At 37.7% G+C, this 20362-nt stretch overlaps 1 protein-coding gene across 2 annotated transcripts in view; it reads left to right on the top strand.

Annotated features, from left to right (window-relative positions):
- The window catches only part of LOC126457988 (exocyst complex component 7), a 125126-nt gene that overhangs the window by 82478 nt on the left and 22286 nt on the right, over positions 1-20362 (top strand). For both annotated transcript variants that reach the window (XM_050094754.1, XM_050094753.1), the window contains exon 9: positions 8520-8699. In XM_050094754.1, the coding sequence (XP_049950711.1) occupies positions 8520-8699 (180 nt within the window). The remainder of the gene's footprint in view (positions 1-8519; positions 8700-20362) is intronic.

Below are 20362 nucleotides of genomic sequence, written 5' to 3'. Positions count from 1 at the left end.
GCCACAAATTCCTCTTTTCCCCAATTCTATTCAATACCTCCTCATTAGTTATGTGATCTACCCATCTAATCTTCAGCATTCTTCTGTAGCACCACATTTCGAAAACTATTTATCGTCCATGTTTCACTTCCATACATGGCTACACTCCATACAAATACTTTGAGAAACGACTTCCTGACACTTAAATCTATACTCGATGTTAACAAATTTCTCTTCTTCAGAAACGCTTTCCTTGCCATTGCCAGCCTACATTTTATATCCTCTCTACTTCGACCATCATCAGTTATTTTGCTCCCCAAATAGCAAAACTCCTTTACTACTTTAAGTGTCTCACTTCCTCATCTAATACCCTCAGCATCACCCAACTTAATTCGACTACATTCCATTATCCTCGTTTTTCTTTTGTTGATGTTCATCTTATATTCTCCTTTCAAGACACTGTCCCCGTTCAACTGCTCTTCCAAGTCCTTTGCTGTCTCTGACAGAATTACAATGTCATCGGCGAACCTCAAAGTTTTTATTTCTTCTCCATGGATTTTAATACCTACTCCAAATTTTTCTTTTGTTTCCTTTACTGCTTGCTCAATATACAGATTGAATAACATCGGAGAGAGGCTACAACCCTGTCTCACTCCCTTCCCAACCACTGCTTCCCTTTCATGTCCCTCGACTCTTATAACTGCCATCTGGTTTCTGTACATATTGTAAATAGTCTTTCACTCCCTGTATTTTACCCCTGCCATGTTTAGAATTTGAAAGAGAGTATTCCAGTCAACATTGTCAAACGCTTTCTCTAAGTCTACAAATGCTAGAAATGTAGGTTTGCCTTTCCTTAACCTTTCTTCTAAGATAAGTCGTAAGGTCAATATTGCCTCACGTGTTCCAATATTTCTATGGAATCCAAACTGATCTTCCCCAAGGTTGGCTTCTATTAGTTTTTCCATTCGTCTGTAAAGAATTTGCATTAGTATTTTGCAGCTGTGGCTTATTAAACTGATTGTTTGGTGCTTTTCACATCTGTCAACACCTGATTTCTTTGGGATTTGAATTATTATATTTTTCTTGAAGTCTGAGGGTATTTCGCCTGTCTCATACATCTTGCTCACCAGATGGTAGAGTTTTGTCAGGACTGGCTCTCCCAAGGCTGTCAGTAGTTCTAATGGACAGTTGTCTACTCATGAGGCCTTGTTTCAACTTAGGTTTTTCAGTGCTTTGTCAAACTCTTCACACAGTATTGTCTCTCCCATTTCGTCTTCATCTACATCCTCTTCCATTTCCATAATATTGTCCTCAAGTACATTGCCCTTGTATAGACCCTCTATATACTCCTTCCACCTTTCTGCTTTCCCTTCTTTGCTTAGAACTGGGTTTCCATCTGAGCTCTTGATATTCATACAAGTGGTTCTCTTTTCCCCAAAGGTCTCTTTAATTTTCCTGTAGGCAGTATCTATCTTACCCCTAGTGAGATAAGCCTCTACATCCTTACATTTGTCCTCTAGCCATCCCTGCTTAGCCATTTTGCACTTCCTGTCAATCTCATTTTTGAGACGTTTGTATTCCTTTTTGCCTGCTTCATTTACTGCATTTTTATATTTTTTCCTTTCATCAATTAAATTCAATATTTCTTCTGTTACCCAAGGATTTCTACTAGCCATCGTCTTTTTACCTACCTGATCCTCTGCTGCCTTCACTACTTCATCCCTCAGAGCTAACCATTCTTCTTCTACTGTATTTCTTTGCCCCATTTGAGACAATTGTTCCCTTATGCTTTCCCTGAAACTCTGTGCAACCTCTGGTTTTATCAGTTTGTCCAGATCCCATCTCCTTAAATTCTCACCTTTTTGCAGTTTCTTCAGTTTTAATCTACAGCTCATAACCAATAGATTGTGGTCAGAGTCCACATCTGCCTCTGGAAATGTCTTACAATTTAATACCTGGTTCCTAAATCTCTGTCTTACCGTTATATAATCTATCTGATACCTTCTAGTATTTCCAGGATTCTTCCATGTGTACAACCTTCTGTTATGATTCTTGAACCAAGTGTTAGCTATGATTAAGTTATGCTCTGTGCAAAATTCTACCAGACGGCTTCCTCTTTCATTTCTTTCCCCCAATCCATATTCACCTACTATGTTTCCTTCTCTCCCTTTTCCTACTCTCGAATTCCAATCACCCATGACTATTAAATTTTCATCTCCCTTCACTACCTGAATAATTTCTTTTATCTCAGCATACATCTCATCAATTTCTTCATCATCTGCAGAGCTAGTTGGCATATAAACTTGTACTATTGTAGTAGGCATGGGCTTCGTGTCTATCTTGGCCACAATAATGCGTTCACTATGCTGTTTGTAGTATCTTACCCGCACTCCTATTTTTTTATTCATTATTAAACCTACTCCTGCATTTCCCCTATTTGATTTTGTATTTATAACCCTGTATTCACCTGACCAAAAGTCTTGTTCCTCCTGCCACTGAACTTCACTAATTCCCACTATATCTAACTTTAACCTATCCATTTCCCTTTTTAAATTTTCTAATTCACTTGCCCGGTTAAGGGTTCTGACATTCTACGCTCCATTCCATAGAAGGCCAGTTTTCTTTTTCCTGATAACGACGTCGTCCTGAGTAGTCCCCACCCGGAGATCCAAATGGGGGACTATTTTACCTCTGGAATATTTTACCCAAGAGAACGCCATCATCATTTAACCATACAGTAAAGCTGCATGCCCTGGGGAAAAGTTACGGCTGTAGTTTCCCCTTGCTTTCAGCCGTTCGCAGTACCAGCACAGCAAGGCCGTTCTGGTTAGGGTTACAAGGCCAGATTAGTCAATCATCCAGACTGTTGCCCCTGCAACTACTGAAAAGGCTGCTGTCCCTATTCACTACCTGAATAATTTCTTTAGAGTTCTAGTTAAAATAAACAGTTGCTTTTTACTTCCTATTAAAATCAGAAATTATGGTGGGAAAAAATTATATAGTAATTTTCCAAAATGAAAATAACACTAAACAACGTAAATCTGTAAGGATTGTAAGAATGGGAAAAGAGAAATATACATTAACAAATTTTTGTTCATATTTCTCCTGTCAAGTGCACTTCCAAAAATGATAAACCTCCCACCCCCACCCCCCTCTTCACCCCTGTCCATTAATCCAAAGACACATAGATGTTTCCCCAATAACTAAATGTGTTTCTCTTCATTTGTGTGACAGCTTATTCTGTAATATGAGGTCTTCAATAGCACAACATATTCAGATAAATTCTGAAATTTTTAAACCGATTCAAATGTAATCTGCTCCAGTGCAAAATAAATGAAACTTAGAAACTGATAGGAGAGAAATAAGTATTGCATTCTAAAAGAAACTCAGAATCTTATATTTATGTTACAGAATACTACAGAGACGAAACTTCCTGGAAAATATCTATTTATCAACTGATGCATCCAGCATTACAAATTATGCATCTTCACAGTTTTATTTCTACCAGTGCCTCCCACAGGTTTGAAAGGATTCTTTCACACTGCAGCAACCTATTCATAGTTATGAAACCAGGAGTTTTACTCCAACAGAAAGTTTCTTATTTTCTTTACTTTCACAATATCTGTGCTGTGGTGAAAACTTAACCAGGAGGGAGGCCAGATTAATGTGATTTTAAGGAAGGAGAAGCACAGAAATATTAGGATATTTGAAACAGATAATTGAGAAAGGTGGATAAAGAAGCGGAAATGAAAAGATCAGCATAAGATGAGATCCAATGAAAGATAAATTACTTACAGAGTACAGCACTATAAATTCAACAAGCAATCCTACTGAGGCTTCCATCCAGAAATATTTGCCTCAAACAAAATGACAACTATAGCCACTTTGACAGTTCAAAAAGAAAATTCTGTGGAATTTTATCTGTAATAAATTATAAATGTGTTTTTAATTAAGGTAATGTGAAGTACTTTACAAATCAGCAAAGTGCAAATGCTACAAGTGAAAAAAATTAAAATCACAAGGCAATACAAGAGTCAGTATAGAGCATATTCAGATAAATGAACCTTAAGCTGGAAGCTCTCGCTGGGACTTAATCTGCAGGAAGTATGTATTTAAAGTAATCTGAAAATGTTCCTATAATTTTACTTTCTGGATTTTATTGTGTTGCTGCAATGAGTCCTGCAGTTAATTTTCTTTGAAATCACAAGTAGAATGCGGAGGCAGTTCATGACATCCAAATCAGCTTGTATGAGGGTAATCCCAAAAGAAATGACTCCAAAGCACTGGGCCTATGAGGGAACTGTTTGCATGTTTGTTGGCCACACTATTTTTTGCCTTGTTCCCTCTGCTCTCTACAGAATCCACCTCACATCCACTGGGGCTTTCAGTCTTGGCTGGGCAACCAGTTGTAATGGAGCTCCCATTAGCTACTACAGCGAAGTTCGTGCAGTTATTTGGTTTTTGGGTGCGAAAGGTGTTAATCTAATCATCATTCATCAACAGTTGAAGGAAGTGTGTTAAGAGTCTGTATTAATGTCAGAAATGTCTGCAAGTGGTGTAGAGAGTTTGTAGGTGGTCATACTGAAATTTGACAAGGAAAGAAACAGGAGATCGTCAGTTCCCAAAGAGACAATTGCAGAGGTTGAAATAAATCGTGCTTCAAGATTGGTGGACGACTTTGATGAGCTCAGCAATGTTGTTCGTGAGGGTTCTCAAAGCAGCATTCACTGGACTTTGACTGGAGAGTTGAACTTTTGGAAGGTGTGCGCAGGATAGAGCCCGAGAATGCTGACAGAAGATTACAAATGGCTGTGCGTTGAAACTTCCCACCAATTCCTTCAATGTTATGCAGATGAAAAGCACAGCATTTTCGATTCAATAGTCATGGGTGAGGAAACGTGGGATCTCCACTTCACACCTGAAACCAGACAACAATCATGAGTGGCAGCCTTCTGATTCACCCAAGCCAGGAAAATAAAGAACACAGTCTGCCAGTAAAATCATGACGACTGTGTTTTGGGATTGAAAGGGGATATTGTTGGTCAACTTCATGGTTCTTGGAACAACAATAAATGCTGACAGGTATTTTCAGACTTCAAAAAAACTCGTACAGGCAATTCAGAACTGAAGAAGACGATTGTTGAGCAAGGACATAAACTATCTCCACGACAATGCTTGTCCCCACATTGCACATCAAACAATGGATCTTCTGCAACAGGTTGGATAGTACATCAGTACCCTGCCACCCTGTAGTCTGACTTAGCGCCCAGCGAGTAGCAATTGTTTCCCAAGTCGAAAGAACACTTGGCTGGTAAGCACTTCAGCAATAATGGGGTGAAAGATGAGGTCTAATGCTTCTTCAATAGCGTGATGGTGGGCTGGTATGACGTGAGCATACAAAAACTGCCACAGCATTTACAAAAATGGCATTTGATTGAAATGGCAATTACATGGAAAAACAGAAGAATGTTCAAGCTTCAAAACTATGTGCAATTTATTGTAAATAAATGTTTCTTTATATTTCTTTTAAAAAACTGAAAACTTACATATGGCATACCCTTTGTAATAAACAAAAGTGAGAAAAGGCAACACCATCATGTGTAGCTGATCAGAAAGATGTGTAACATTTACTCCTTTCGGTCAATACAGTCATTTTCAGACTCTTCAGTTAACAATGTGACCAATGTGAGGATTTTGCAGTGATGTACAGGGCAAGGTCCTAACAGAGGTGTTTTGGTATTGGCCCTCCTTAGACATACTGTAAAGTGGCAGCTGTGTATCTGTGTTAATGGATGGCTCTTCTAAGAGCCTATTTATTTATTTGTCATTAGCCAACATAAGTTGGAATAGACAATTACATACTTTAAAAGTTGATCACATTTGATAGTTTACATGTGTAGCTTTACTGTATACATTCAAATTCCTCAATACTGTACTATACTATACTATATACATTCAAATTCCTTAATACTATACACACACTTATCAATTAACAATTTGTGAATGTGCTTACGGAAGGTATCACATGGTAAGTCTCTCACTGGTGGTGGTAGCTTGTTATATAATTTCATCCCTATTTGTTTGAAGCTACTTTGGGCCTTACACAGTCTTACAAAATCTACATCTACATTATTTCTGTATCTAGTTTCATGCGAATGGATGTCTGTTTTGCAAGGTAGTGTATGTATTTGATTTTTTGTAAAGAGAAGACATGTTCTAATGTAAAGGGAAGGTACAGTCAAGATGCTGAGGTCTTTAAAATGCTCCACATGCACACTGTCTGAGCACCATGAGAGTTGCCCCATAGTTTTATTGCATACTGGAGGTGACCCTGAAAGAAGGCAAAGTAAGAAGTTAAAAGTTGTTTGCTAACTAATGTTTTTAATTTCTTTAACAAGAAGACTACTCTTGATAGTTTGGTACATAACTGTTCGGTATGGCAGTTCCAAGTCATTTTAGGATCTAGGTGGATTCCAAGAAGCCTTACTGAGTCTGATTCATTTACGTTTTCGTTAAGCTTGTGCAGGTAGAAAAACACAGTCTCAGTTTTGCTACTGTTTAGGATTAGCATGTTACTGTGGAGCCATATGGCAGCCTTTTCAAGACTAGCTTTTGTTTTTTGTTTCTCCTTCTCCAATTTATGGCCTATAGTAATCAGGGTAGTGTCATCAGCATATATTATTGGCTTGTCAGGCAATAAAGTAGGCAAGTCATTCATGTAATTAAGAAAAGGAATGGCCCAAGCACTGAGGCTTGTGGCACACCTTTAACTACTGGCAGGGCATTTGATTGACAGTTATTTACGATGACCACTTGAGTTCTGTTAGTCAAATATGATCCAATTAGTTCAGTTCATTATTCTTGATACCATAGCACTCCAACTTATTTATGAGTATTTCATGTGACACAGTATCAAATGCTTTGCTCAGATCTAGTAGTAAGGCACATGTGTAGGAATTGATCTAGTAGTAAGGCACATGTGTAGGAATTGTTCTCAAAGCCATTAAGAACGTGTGTTACAAGAGTTGCTACTGCATTTACTGTAGGAAAACCTGGCCTAAATCCAAAGAGTGACGAGGAGATAAGATTATGATCATCAAAATAGTTGCAAAGTTGAATTAATACAACATTCTATTACCTTGGATATTATAGGTATGAGAGATATTGGGTGATAACTTTCAGGTTTTTTTCCCCTTTTTTATAAATAGGGACAACAATAGTAGCCTTCAGGACCTCAGGAAATTTTCCAGTTTTAAAGGTATTACTGATCAGAAAGGTAAGAGGGGCAACAATTATGTCAATTATTTGTTTCAGGATGTTGTTTGAGACACCATACAGATCTTCACTGTAAGATGGTTGTAGGTTTGTGACCACTTTGTGTACAATTTGGCAGGTAACCTGCTTCCATTTAAAGGATACGTTATTGTCAGGTATGTTATGGAAAAAGCTTCCAGATGTTGCATCATTTGGTGCAGAGGTAGGAGCAGCTTCATACTTAGTGCTGTTTATAAAGAATTCTTTCAATTTATCTGGCAATATTGGAAATTCTTGTATGTTTTTATGTTTTCCTGCTATTGTGTTGATTACCTTCCAAGCTATTTTGTATTTGTTGCTTGGAATTTTCTATTGGCTCTTTGCTTTTCTGTCTGTATTTCCATTCTGTACCTCTTCCTGGATTCTTTGTACCTCTGTTTCCAGTCTAGATTACCAGTTTTAGCCATTTTATGTAGGGCAATAAGAGTTTTTCTCTGGCCATGCAGGTTAGGAGTGAACCAATTGTTCCACTTTTTCTTGTTTGATACACCTTGTGTTTTCACCTTTACAGTTACTTGTGGGCAGCAGCTTTGAACTAAGCTTATTAGTATGTTAATAAATATGTTAAAAGCATTGCCATTGCTATCACAGTTATATACTCTATCCCACTCAAGTTCTGAGAATTTTTCTCTTCGCTGTGTGATGTTGGCTGGATATAACAGTCTGATCCTCTTAATGTGTTTAGGTTGCTGAATAGGGTATGTTTCACAGTTGACCATTTGTTTATGATTGACTGTACATTTAGATGCAAAATTAAAATTCTGTTGTCAGCAAGGATAGGCAAAGAATTTGATACTTCTGTATTTACAGTTTTTATGGCACTGACTGGGGCATAATAGTTCATAAAAACTTTATAGAAATATGACTGGCTATAGAAAGGAAAAAAGAGCTGAAACCTAGGTCCAGCATATAGCTTACATCTCTCAAAGACCACTAAGGAGGTTGTAGAATGTAGCAGGTTTGGTCCTCATGTACAAAGACGCCTTTGGGTAATGTAATTATATCATTTCTTGTCACTTTATGACTACAGAAGAAAACTGTATTGTGTCATGATATTGCTGTTGGTGGAAGAATGCAAGCATGTTTCTTAAAACCACTATAAGGCTGTAATTGCTCTCGAGAAATTAAATGACATTATATTGCTTCTCTTATTTCCAATGATAAAGATTATAATTTACATAAATAATTTCTTATTTATATGTCACTCAATCACTATTTAATTTCAGAGCATAGCAGCAAGAGCAAAACGTTGCATCAGCCGACATGATTTCGCAGCAGTCCTGGTTGTTTTCCCTATCTTGAAGCATCTACTGACCCTGAGGCCAGAGTTTGAGCGAACTATGGAAGGCTGTGACCAGAATGTCCGTGCCAAGTTTTCCTCAATTCTGCGAATGTTACATACAACTGTAAGTATGCCTGTCACTTGTTAAATTTGATGTTTTTGTTACCAAATGAGATTTAGAACAGATACTGATTAATAGAAATTTTATTCTTGGATATGATAACATTGTCCTCTATACTTGCCATACATTGGAAAACTGCACGATCTAAAAAAATGCCATGAATTGAAAAAATGGTAGCAGTGATTTTGCATAGTGATCATGCACAGGAAACTGCGTATAAAATTACTACCTAACAAATTGAGTGGTGAATGTCTGTTTTTTTCCCTCGTCTAAAGTTCACCTGTGTTTCTGTAGTGTATTCTGGAATTATATTACCTTCTTGAGTTTGTATGTATTTATCAGTTCCTCAGCTGAATTGGGCTATCCTTATTGGTATATTAGAAACATGGAGTTTGGCTTATGTACAAATAGCATTCATGTAAAAACAACTTGACAGTTGCTAATGCTACTATAAATTGTGGACTAAATAATTAGACTAAAATTCTTCCATTTCTCTTCAAATGCAAGCTGGAAATCACACTAAAATTATGCAGGTTCTCTTTGAAATTGAGTCTTAACTCAGACTACAATTATGCCATTTCTCCTCAAATGCATGCTGGTATGAAAATATTAATGCTTTGTAGCACTCTCTCTGTGCTATAAGTCAACTCAGACATGGGACACAGCTGTCTGTTTTTGACTGTGCATCCTCTTATGTCACATCATCTCTTCCATCACCATGAGTACTACATTGCTCACGGCACCAGGTTGATATTTTTCTTTGGAATTCTGTGAAGTGTTAGTTGGTGAATGACGCAACCAGCCATAAATAATGCTTTTTAAATGTTTTATTTTAGTACCATAACCAGTTTTGGGTTACCATGGCCTTCTTTATATGATTAATATTTTTCGTTAGGTAAATGTTCTAAAACTTGATGTATGTATTCGTTAATTCCACCACAGCACCCATACTGTAAATAAATTACTGTGGCACAGTTCATAATATTATTCTTAAAATGCGTGTTGAGCATCGCACTTGTGTTATACACTTGATGTTTTTGTTTAAATTAAGCAAAGATGCTAGGATATCATTCATTAAATACTGACCAAGGGCGTAAACAGAGCAAAGATGATGTGTGGAATGTGCAAATTGAAACATGTTAATAACAAAAAAATGTTTGCACATTAAGCATAATCTCATTATTAAAAGACAGTAGGATAAACTGTTTTTACTAGATTTTTTTACTGTCAGTGGAAATTATTGATGAAATACTTCATAGCCAACTGACTTCATATTGTAAAGTAGACATATATGTATATATAGACACACATATACACACATTTAATATATACAGATATTTGATTATCACTAAAATTCATAAATTAACTGCAGGTAATATAAAATGAAAAAAAAATACTGGTGTCTTAAATTGCAGTCGTATGACTGTTAGGGGTCCATTTGTGTTTCATTTCTTATATTGAAGCTTCTGCTGGTCTACCCAAGATAAAAGCTGGGCAGTTGTCCCAAAAAACCTTGTAAATTCCTGATTTTTCTAGGCCCAGCTTGGTCGTTTCAGTGCTGTGGAAAATGTTATGTTGCACAACATTATTGGTGTAGTCACACCACTGCAGTTTAAGATACCAATATATAACTGTATAAATATAAAGAACCATGACGAACAAATGTGTTACCCTCATCCCTGCCTCCAACTTATTAATTATGTATTTCCTGCAATTAACTTATGAACTGTGGTGATAATCAAATATCTGTATATATAAATGTGTGCATGTAAACGTCTACTTTATGCACATATACAGACACAAGCAGACATATGTAAAGGCAAAGAGTTTGGCCAGAGATGTCAGTCGAGGTGGAAGTACAGAGGCAAAGATGTTGTTGAATGACAGGTGAGGTATGAGCAGCGCCAACTTGAAATTAGCGGAGTTTGAGTCCTGGTGGGTAACGGGAAGAGAGGATATATTGAAGGGCAAGTTCTCATCTCCGGAGTTCTGATAGGTTGGTGTTAGTGGGAAGTATCCTGATAACCCAGACGGTGTAACACTGTGCCAAGATGTGCTGGCCGTGCACCAAGGCATGTTTAGCCACAGAGTGATCCTCATTACCAACAAACACTGTCTGCCTGTGTCCGTTCATGCGAATGGACAGTTTGTTGCTGGTCATTCCCACATAGAAAGCTTCACAGTGTAGGCAGGTCAGTTGGTAATCACGTGGGTGCTTTCACACGTGGCTCTGCCTTTGATCGTGTACACCTTCCGGGTTACAGGACTGGAGTAGGTGGTGGTGGGAGGGTCCATGGGACAGGTTTTACTCCGGGGGCAGTTACAAGGGTAGGAGCCAGAGGGTAGGGAAGGTGGTTTGGGGATTTCATAGGTATGAACCAAGAGGTTACGAAGGTTAGGTGGATGGCGGAAAGACACTATTGGTGGAGTGGGGAGGATTTCATGAAGGATGGATCTCATTTCAGGGCAGGATTTGAGGAAGTCGTATCCCTGGTGGAGAGCCACATTCAGAGTCTGATCCAGTCCCGGAAAGTATCCTGTCACAAGTGGGGCACTTTTGGGGTTCTTCTGTGGGAGGTTCTGGGTTTGAGGGGATGAGGAAGTGGCTCTGGTTATTTGCTTCTGTACCAGGTCGGGAGGGTAGTTGTGGGATGCGAAAGCTGTTTTCAGGTTGTTTGTGTAATGGTTCAGGGATTCAGGACTGGAGCAGATTCATTTGTCACGAAGACCTAGGCTCTAGGGAAGGGACAGTTTGATATGGAATGGGTGGCAGCTGTCATAATGGAGGTACTGTTTCTTGTTGGTGGGTTTGGAGGAAAGGTTAACTACTGAATTAAGGTGTTGTGGTTCCAGATTGTGTTGATTAGAAGTTTGAGGCTTTGGGGGGAGTGGAGCTGGAAGTGGGAGATTGAGTAGATGGGAGAGACTGGGTCTGTGTGTAACGAGAGGAGGTTGAGGTTTGCTGGAAAGGTTGTGGAGGGTGAGTGAGTTGCCTTTCCGGAGGTGGGAAACCAGGAGATTGGATAGTTTTTTGAGGTGGAGGGTGGCATGCTGTTCTAATTTGCGGTTGGCCTGTAGGAGGATGCTCTGAACAGCCGGTGTGGATGTGGGAGAGGAAAGATTGAGGACTTTTATTAAGGATGGGAGTTGACGGGTGTGTTCATTGGCTGAGTTGATGTGTAAGTGAAGGATTAGGTGGGTGAGGGCTACGGATTGTTCAGTTTGGAACTGGTATAGGGACTGATGGAAAGAAGGGTTACAGCCAGAGATGGGAACTTTTAAGTGTGAGGCCTTTGGGGGTAATGCCAAATGTCAGACAAGCCTGAGTAAATAAAATATAGGAGCGTAATCTGGCTAGGGCGAAGGCATGTTTGCGGAGGGAATGTAAATAAAACTTAATGGGGTCGTTGTGGGGATGTTGTGAGGGTGACATGGTATTAATGAAACAGCTAATACCTAATATAGTGACACAAAATAGTCAAGTATTCGTGTGCAGTGTGGAGCAGACCACATGCTGTTGATCAAAACATGGAGTATGAGGAAATTTACAGCTCCTCCCTCATTTTTTTTTTCTCGAGTTCTTCAATGTTGTGAGATTAGTGTCCTTTCATACCCCTTTTCATGCATGAAATAAGAAAAAGTTGGACGGGGCCGGCCAAGTGAGTAAGGTGTGTGGGGCAGTGGAACCATGCCATTTTTAGCCAAAAACTGTCTAACAGAGATGGCTGTGTGTGCAGGTGCATTGGCATGATAGAAGAACCAGTCTCCTGTCTGCCACAAATAGTCTTTTTTGACTGCACAATCTTCATACAACTTCCAAATAACAGGTTTCATTGACGGTGTGATGTGGGAAACCAACTCTGATTGAACTACGTCCTTGGCATCAAAAAAGCAAATCAGCATTGTTTTGATGTTTGATTTGACTTGACATCATTTTTTTGGATGGGGTGACAATGACGTCTTCCACTGCTGCTTTGTTTATGAGTCATAACCATAGCACCACAACTCATCACCAGTAATGACCTTTGACAGAAAATCTGGATCAGTTGCAAGCTGTTGTTTCAATGGACGACATGTTTCAACTTGACATTCCTTTTTACTGTCAGTTAGAACCTGAGGAACAAATTTGGTAGCAACCTTTTTCATCCCAAACCTTTTGTTAAAATTCACTGAACTTTGCTCCAAGATAACCCGCTATTCTCTGACAGTTGATCAGTTGTCTGTCAACAGTATGTGAGCACAAACTCTCGAATTTTTTCAACATTTTCATCAATTTGGGCTGTTGATGGATGTCCAGAACGAGGTTTGTCATAAATCAACATGTCGCCATTTTTAAATCAAGCAGATTCACTTGGGCACCTAAGTTTTTCCTATAGTGTCATCTTGTTAAGCTGTTTTCAACAATAAAATAGTTTCAGCAACATTTTGACCAAATAGAAAACAAAATTTCACAGCTGCGCATTGTTCATTTAAACTTGGTATAAAAAACAATGAAACAAGAACAAAGCACTGCTAGCAAAAACAATCACTGCAGATGTGAACAAGTCGACAACACAGGCGGCACTGAACTGCCAATGTGTTGTACTATACACGCCAAGTGGCAGAAATGCATTCTACGCAAGCTCCGACCATGGCAGTGTTTTTTCGGTATTGTTTGGGTACCCCCTCATCATATTAATACATTCAATTTAGTTATGATTACTGCCCTTGTAAGTCAGACGGCTATAATACACTGATTGATGGTACACAGAGCTAGTACTATATGAGGAAATTTAGTATGAAAGACTAAACTTGATCTTTGGAGGGAAAAGTGAAATTTAGAGAATCTGGTAGATCTACTTCAAATGTAAATGTAGCAATAGAGGGTTGTGGGAAAAGACTCACCGATTTGGCTTACGTAATACTGAAAATTCTGAAACCTTGCAATTTATTTTGGTCAGATTCTTAATTTCCAGAACCAATCTATACGCTTGAATATTCAAACACTTGTGAAAATCTAGATGATGATTTGCCTCCAACTATCAAAGAAATTAAAGTTGATAAAACCTTATAAAGCTAGTGGAGAAGACTCTACTACAGCAGAACTTTTCAAGTGGTCTGTACCAAAGATAAAAAAAGAACTAAAATTAGTCTTTGAGAAAACATGGAAAACGGAAAAACTCCCAAGAGAGTGAAGGTGACCTTGATACGTCCTCTACATAAGAAACGCAATCACCAAAATGTCAACAACTGCAGACAAATTTCTTTGCAACCATAACATATTTTTCAAGATTATACTAAAAAGAGTAGAAATAACACTGGATAGGTGCTTTTAGGAAGGGCAGATCATATTCTGAACAAATATTTAATCTGAAGTCAGTCCTTTGCCACAGATTAGTGAATTCAAAATATGTTTGTTGATTTCCAAAAGGCCATTGATTCTGTAGACAGAAATGGTAGATGAAATAAACTGTGTTGGTAGGAGCAGATTGATGGCCCTTTCAGAGTCCTAGATTATTTTGCCTGAATGTGCTGTTGGAAAAGGTAAAACACACTCTAAAAGACTTATGCATAGTATATAAGGGATTTATGAGCAGTAGTTTTCACAATGGCACAACAGACGTGTGGTTAAGAGCATTGACTGGTAATTTATTTGCTCAGGTTGGATCTCTGCTCCTGCCATAATCTTTTTTTCCATTTTATTTTATTTCTCACAATGTTACACAATTAATTATAAAATTTAAATATATTTACTCAATTCAGTTTATATATTTGTAAAATTAATATATTTGATTTAATTACAAGTAAGTCAAAAGGTTATAGGCCACCCCATTGTAGGGAATTGGTAAAATTTTGCGTGAGCTGCCACTGAACACTACAGAAATATATTAGAAAAAGATATACATTAGCCTGTCTCTAAAGTGAGGCAGGGAGGACTTACAATCAGCACATTGTGATGTTACTGATTCGAGTAAGTAATGATACTTTTCTATCTTCACCTATAATATCAATATTTTTTAATTTCATAGTGTTGTAAGAAATATCAGAGTACAGGGTGATGGTCTTAACCACCACCACCACCACCACCACCACCATCATCCCCATCCTTGCATCAGTCCGAGCTTATCCATTTCTAATGACCTTGATGTTGGCAGGGTGTTAAATTCTGATCTTCCTTTCTCCCTTTTGAATTTGATTCACTACATTGACCTACCCATCTAATTTTCAGTGTTCTCCTGTAGCACCACATTTCAAAAGCTTCTCTGAACTGTTTATCACCCACATTTCACTTGTGTACAAGGCTACACCCCAAACATACTTTTATAAAAGACTTCCTAACTTTTAAATTTATATTGGATGTTAGCAAATTTATATTTTTCAGAAACTGTTTTATTGCTTTTGCCAGTCTACATTTTATATGTTCTGTACTTCGGTCATCACTTGCTTTGCAATCCAAACAATAAAAATAATATACTACTTTTATTATCCCATTTCCTAATCTAATTATATCAGATTCACTGACTTAATATAAATTAACCCTGTTTTCATTTTGTTATGTTTATCTTATAAATCCTTTGCAAAATCCTATACATTCTGTTTAACTCGTCTACCAAGTCTTTTGTCTTCTTGGACAGAACATTGTCATTATCACACCTCAGAGCCCTGTTACCCACAGAATTTCACTGTGTTTATTCCACTCAACCTTTTCAAAAGTTTCTCCGATCTGCAAATGCTATGTTGCAAGTTCACCTTTTCTTTCCATCTGTCTTCTAAGATAAGTTATAAAGTCAGCATTACACACGTTTCTGCATATATCCTAAAGCTAAATTGATCGTGCCCTAGTGTTTCCATTAATTTGTGTCAGCATTTTGGAACCATGACTTATTAAATTGATGGTGTGTATTATTCACACCTATCAGCATCTGCCTTCTTTGAAATTGTGATTATTACATTATTCTTGAAGTCTTGGGGTATTTCACGTGTCTCATATATCTTGCATGCCAGGTGGGATAATTTTGTTGTTGTGTTCTCCCAAGGATATCAGTAATTCAGAGGGAATGTTGTCTATGCAAGCAGCATTGTTTTGACACAGGTCTTTCAATCTCTGACTCTTCTCGCAGTCTCATGTGTCCTGTCTCTTTTTTGTCCATTTCCTCATCTCTTCTATAGTAATATCTTCACATAGGCTAGGAGTGTATTACAATAGACATCTCAGGAGAGAAGACTCTAACAGTATTGAAAAAATTCCAATGGAAAAGTGTTTGATTGCACACCTGAAAATTTTGAGCGCAAACCGTGGTAATATTTTAACACTAAAGAACCATTCAGTTGTTGATGTGTAAAAGTGGTTGGACTTTGTAGAACAAAATTGTAGAATTGTGGTAAGATTCAAGAAAATGCAGTTTCATCATTCAGTTGAGTGCCAGAGCAGTTAGCAAGCTGAAAAGGCTTTCATCTAATCAGAGTTCTTTTGGTGACTGAGGAAGAAGTTACTGTAAAAGAAATTTGATTTTAGGTATACACATGAGCCTGCCCAATGCCAGTAGAGGAGGAAAAACAATGATTAATCAGAGGTACTTTTGCACCTAGTAAACCCAGTGAGCTTTTTCAATTAGAGTCTATAGAAAAGTACGAGGACATGACTATTTTCCACAGATTATACAAGTGGGCGAGAATTGATTTACTCAACTTGAGAACTTAGTGACTTGTGAATATCTTTTTTCAAAAGCAAGAGCCACTATTCTCAAAGAGAGAAAGCCGCAGTCACAAAAGAGAGAAGTTTGCCTTGTGACACACATCTGGTGTAGCTAATATGTTTAGCATATTTCAAGCAGACATAAAATAATGGAAAGTCCAGGTGAGAATTTCAACAGTTATGGAAAGGATAGATTGTTCACCTTCAAGACAGGCACAACAAAAAGACTGTTACACATTAAGCTTTCGGCCTAAGCCTTCATCAGAAAAGAGAAACACATTCACACAAGTCAGCACACATCTCACACACGACTGCTATACCATTATCTCTGGCTAATAAGGCATGCCTGAAGTTCGCAACGTGTAACAGTCTTGTCGTTGTCTGTCTACAATTCAACATGTCATCTTTCAGTGAGTAGCAGTCTATCCTTTCTATAATTGTTTCAAGTAGATATGACATGACTGATACACTCTGAAAACAAGTTCACTTGTAATAATAGTATTAAATTTACATCGAGGCCTATATTTTAATTTGTGTCTTAAATGTTTGTCCTTTACTGTTATGTTTGTAGTTGATTTTATACACAAGTTGACTCATGCAAATATAGCTTAATTTCTGTATTTCATCTTAATTTCAGAATAGGTCTTTTTGTCCTAAAGGAAAGGTTTTAATAATGGCACATATATGTAGCACAAAGTTTATGTTAAGGCGTGTAATTTTGTTGTCTACTGCTAACCTGTGTTAGCTGGTGGCTACAGTTGACACATAAACAAAAAGAAAACTAATGTAATGGTGTGTGCAATAGGCAGACATTCTGGAAGATTAAATATTAAATTTGGACACAAGAAACTCAAGATGATAAGGCTGAATTTTGGTGCGTCGAAAGTGGAACAGATAAAGAAGAAAGATGCAAAGACTTGAGAATTGCACAAGGCTACAGATCTTTCTATAAAAAGCAACAATGACTAACATATAAAAATATAAACATTGAGACCAGAAAAAGATTACTGAAAAGATCTTTAGAGCACAGTTACGAGGGTCTAAAATGTGGACGAAGGGAAAGACAGAAATGAAATGATTCAAGGTGTAGAAGTGTGATGTTACAGTGTGCTGTTGAGGATCGCGGAATGAAATTGTCCTCCAACGAATCATTTAGGAAAAATACCTAGTAAAAAACATACTGAATAGGTGTGTGTGTGTGTGTGTGTGTGTGTGTGTGTGTGTGTGTGTGTGTGTGTGTGTGTGTGTGTGTGTGAGAGAGAGAGAGAGAGAGAGAGAGAGAGAGAGAGAGAACATAATGCAGACTGCCAGTGTGTGGGATGTTTGTAATAGTAACAGTTGTGTGTAGTGTGACTTTTAAATCATGGCATATATTTTTGTTTATGTTTGGCATATTTGTCCTCGAATCCTATTTTCTGACATTAAGACAGAAGGTGGAACTGGTCTGAAAATACTTGATAGTAATACAAAATCAAGATACTGGCTGCAACATTGCTCATGGTCGTGTAAGCTAGTAATATGTATTTCTTTGAGTAATCTGACGGAAGGTAAAAGTTAATCATAAGAAAAACTTGAGTACGGCACAGAACTGTGTGTTATATCAATCTGAACTGAAATGCAGGTGCTGTCAGTGTACTTTATATACTTTCTATGATTGGATGTGTTATATTTTCAAATGATGCTTTATTTGACCTTAAACTACTGTGCAATAACAGAACTGCCATTCCCAGCATGAGAAGTAAAATGTTTATTCATAAAGAATGCAAGAAGGAAAGTGTCAGTTTCTAGACCTGAAGTTCTTGGTGTTTCTTCTTTATAAAATTTACATAAAACAATATGGTTTCATTGAAGTAATTAATAAATCAACTGAAGTAGTATCTGGAATAGAATCTTGTCCAAAATGATGACAGATTTCTTCTCTTGCTTATTAATTCCTTTCCCATCTTTATTAAATTGTATGTCATTTTCTCAATAATCCCTACATCGTGAACTCCTCCTCAATGCTTACTCTCATTGTATTTTTATGAATTTGATTAATTAATATTCAAACTTTGTTAAACTTTGGTTTCAATTGCTCTTTTTCTGTGTATTCTATAATTGTTGCTGTAAGTGAAACAACTGTATTATATGTGAAGTGAATAATATCTAATACAGTGAGAAGATCCAAAAATAAATCAAATATGCATATTATGCTAACCAAGCATGTGAGAAGAGCACACACAACATTTAAACAGTTTAATGATGATACAACTTCTTGATACAGCCCATGCATTTACATGTGAGAGTCCAAAACAGCACAGCCAAAAACTAAGTCCAAGAGTATTGCAAAATTCATTTAACGAGAGCAGAGTACTAGTAATGATTATAACTATGCAAGCAAAAGTTAATTAAGTGGTCTTTGCTCCAGGTTATATGTGCACAGTTGGTGTCTCAGTGAAAGTCTCAGTGGAAGGTGGTAACTGCTGGGTTGTGCAGGCCTTAGTGAGAGTCCATCCCTGGGTTGGTGATGCCACCTGCTGTAGTCAGCCCTGTACTGAGCCTAGTGAAGGCACGGGCAAGCTGGTAGCAGTTGCTTGTGTGCGTACCCCATGGCAGTGGATGTGGCATCAAGTGCTGGTTTGCTGGTTCCCAGATCAGTAATGACAACTCAGTTGGTCCTTACTCTGCATGGTAGAAAATGACCAGCTGGTTTGGTGACAGTTGCAGAGGCACTGGCCAGTGAAGAGATGTAATATGGGTGTGTCACCACAGTCCTCCTCCCTTGGGGAGGTGACTAATAGTCAGCAGCTGTGAGACTACCATGCTGTGTACTGCTGAGTTTCCCCCACATCCAGGGTGTCAGGATCTGCTCTGACAAGGGAATGGTCCACATCAGAAATTATTTTGTTCTACAGTTTTCTGAAAAATGCTTTACACACTCACAAAAATTTCTTTATCTGGAGAGGTGGACTGACACTATTCATTCCAGGGGGAATCCAAATTATATCAACAGTCTTTTTATCATTTTCCTAAGGACAGAGGTGTTGTTATGTCCAGACCAAGAATCCAACAAAAGCAGTGATCTATTTCCTGCAACTGAAAAGATTTTTCAGATGTAATATTGAAAATTATACTGTCCCTTTTTCACAGATTTTGCCATGTTGATTACAAGTGTGTTGTATACAAATGTGTCATAGCAAATATCAACTACACATATGACTCTGCTTTTTTTCATTTGAAATGATAAAGTGTGGTTTGCATAAGATCTGACTGATCAGCTTTGTACACAGCATTTTAGGGGCTAGCAAGATGCTTTGTCTTTACCTGAGCTTCTAATTTCTCTGTAGTATTACCTATTAATAACATGCCCTGTACATGTTTGCTTGAAGTAAACTTCATAATTTCGTAACTTCCTTTTCCATACAATTTTGTGAATCCAGTTAACAAGGTTGAAGAAACATGGAAATCAGTAATGTTCACCTCATTTGCAGTTCAGAGCTCCCAGTCTTGTAGATCTCCCTCGGTAACAGTGCATTGACTCTCATGTGCAGTTTGAAATCTTTTAAGTTTTTCTTTCACACTTTTGCAAGTTCCATGTTTGTGCATCTTCATGACAATCTTTCTTCTGTGTAAACAATTCACGTTCAAATTTTATGAAATGAAGTCAGTTTGCACACTGCTTAGTCTTAAGGGTTTTCTCCTTCCTTCACTCATTTCGACTGCATGCCATGTAATTCAAATTTCATATTTGCAAGGTTCATCATTGTTGAAACCACAGTTCATGCAACCGAGTTACTTAATGTTTCTTCTAAAGTTTCCACAGTTTCTAGCAAAATGCCAACATCATTTGAATGAGTGACCAGGAAATTAACCAATAAAAATGACATATGTAGATGTGCAAGTGAAGTAGCTGATTTAGTTGTTCAGGGCACCCCCACAGGCCACTTGTTGGAAAACATGGTCAGCACTAATGGCATTGGCGATGCATGAACATGTAATTAGGAAGGCATGT

Source organism: Schistocerca serialis, chromosome 2, assembly GCF_023864345.2.
Source record: "Schistocerca serialis cubense isolate TAMUIC-IGC-003099 chromosome 2, iqSchSeri2.2, whole genome shotgun sequence".
NCBI lineage: Eukaryota > Metazoa > Arthropoda > Insecta > Orthoptera > Acrididae > Schistocerca > Schistocerca serialis.
Note: the sequence above shows the minus strand (reverse complement) of the source record. Positions and strands in the feature narration are given on the sequence as shown.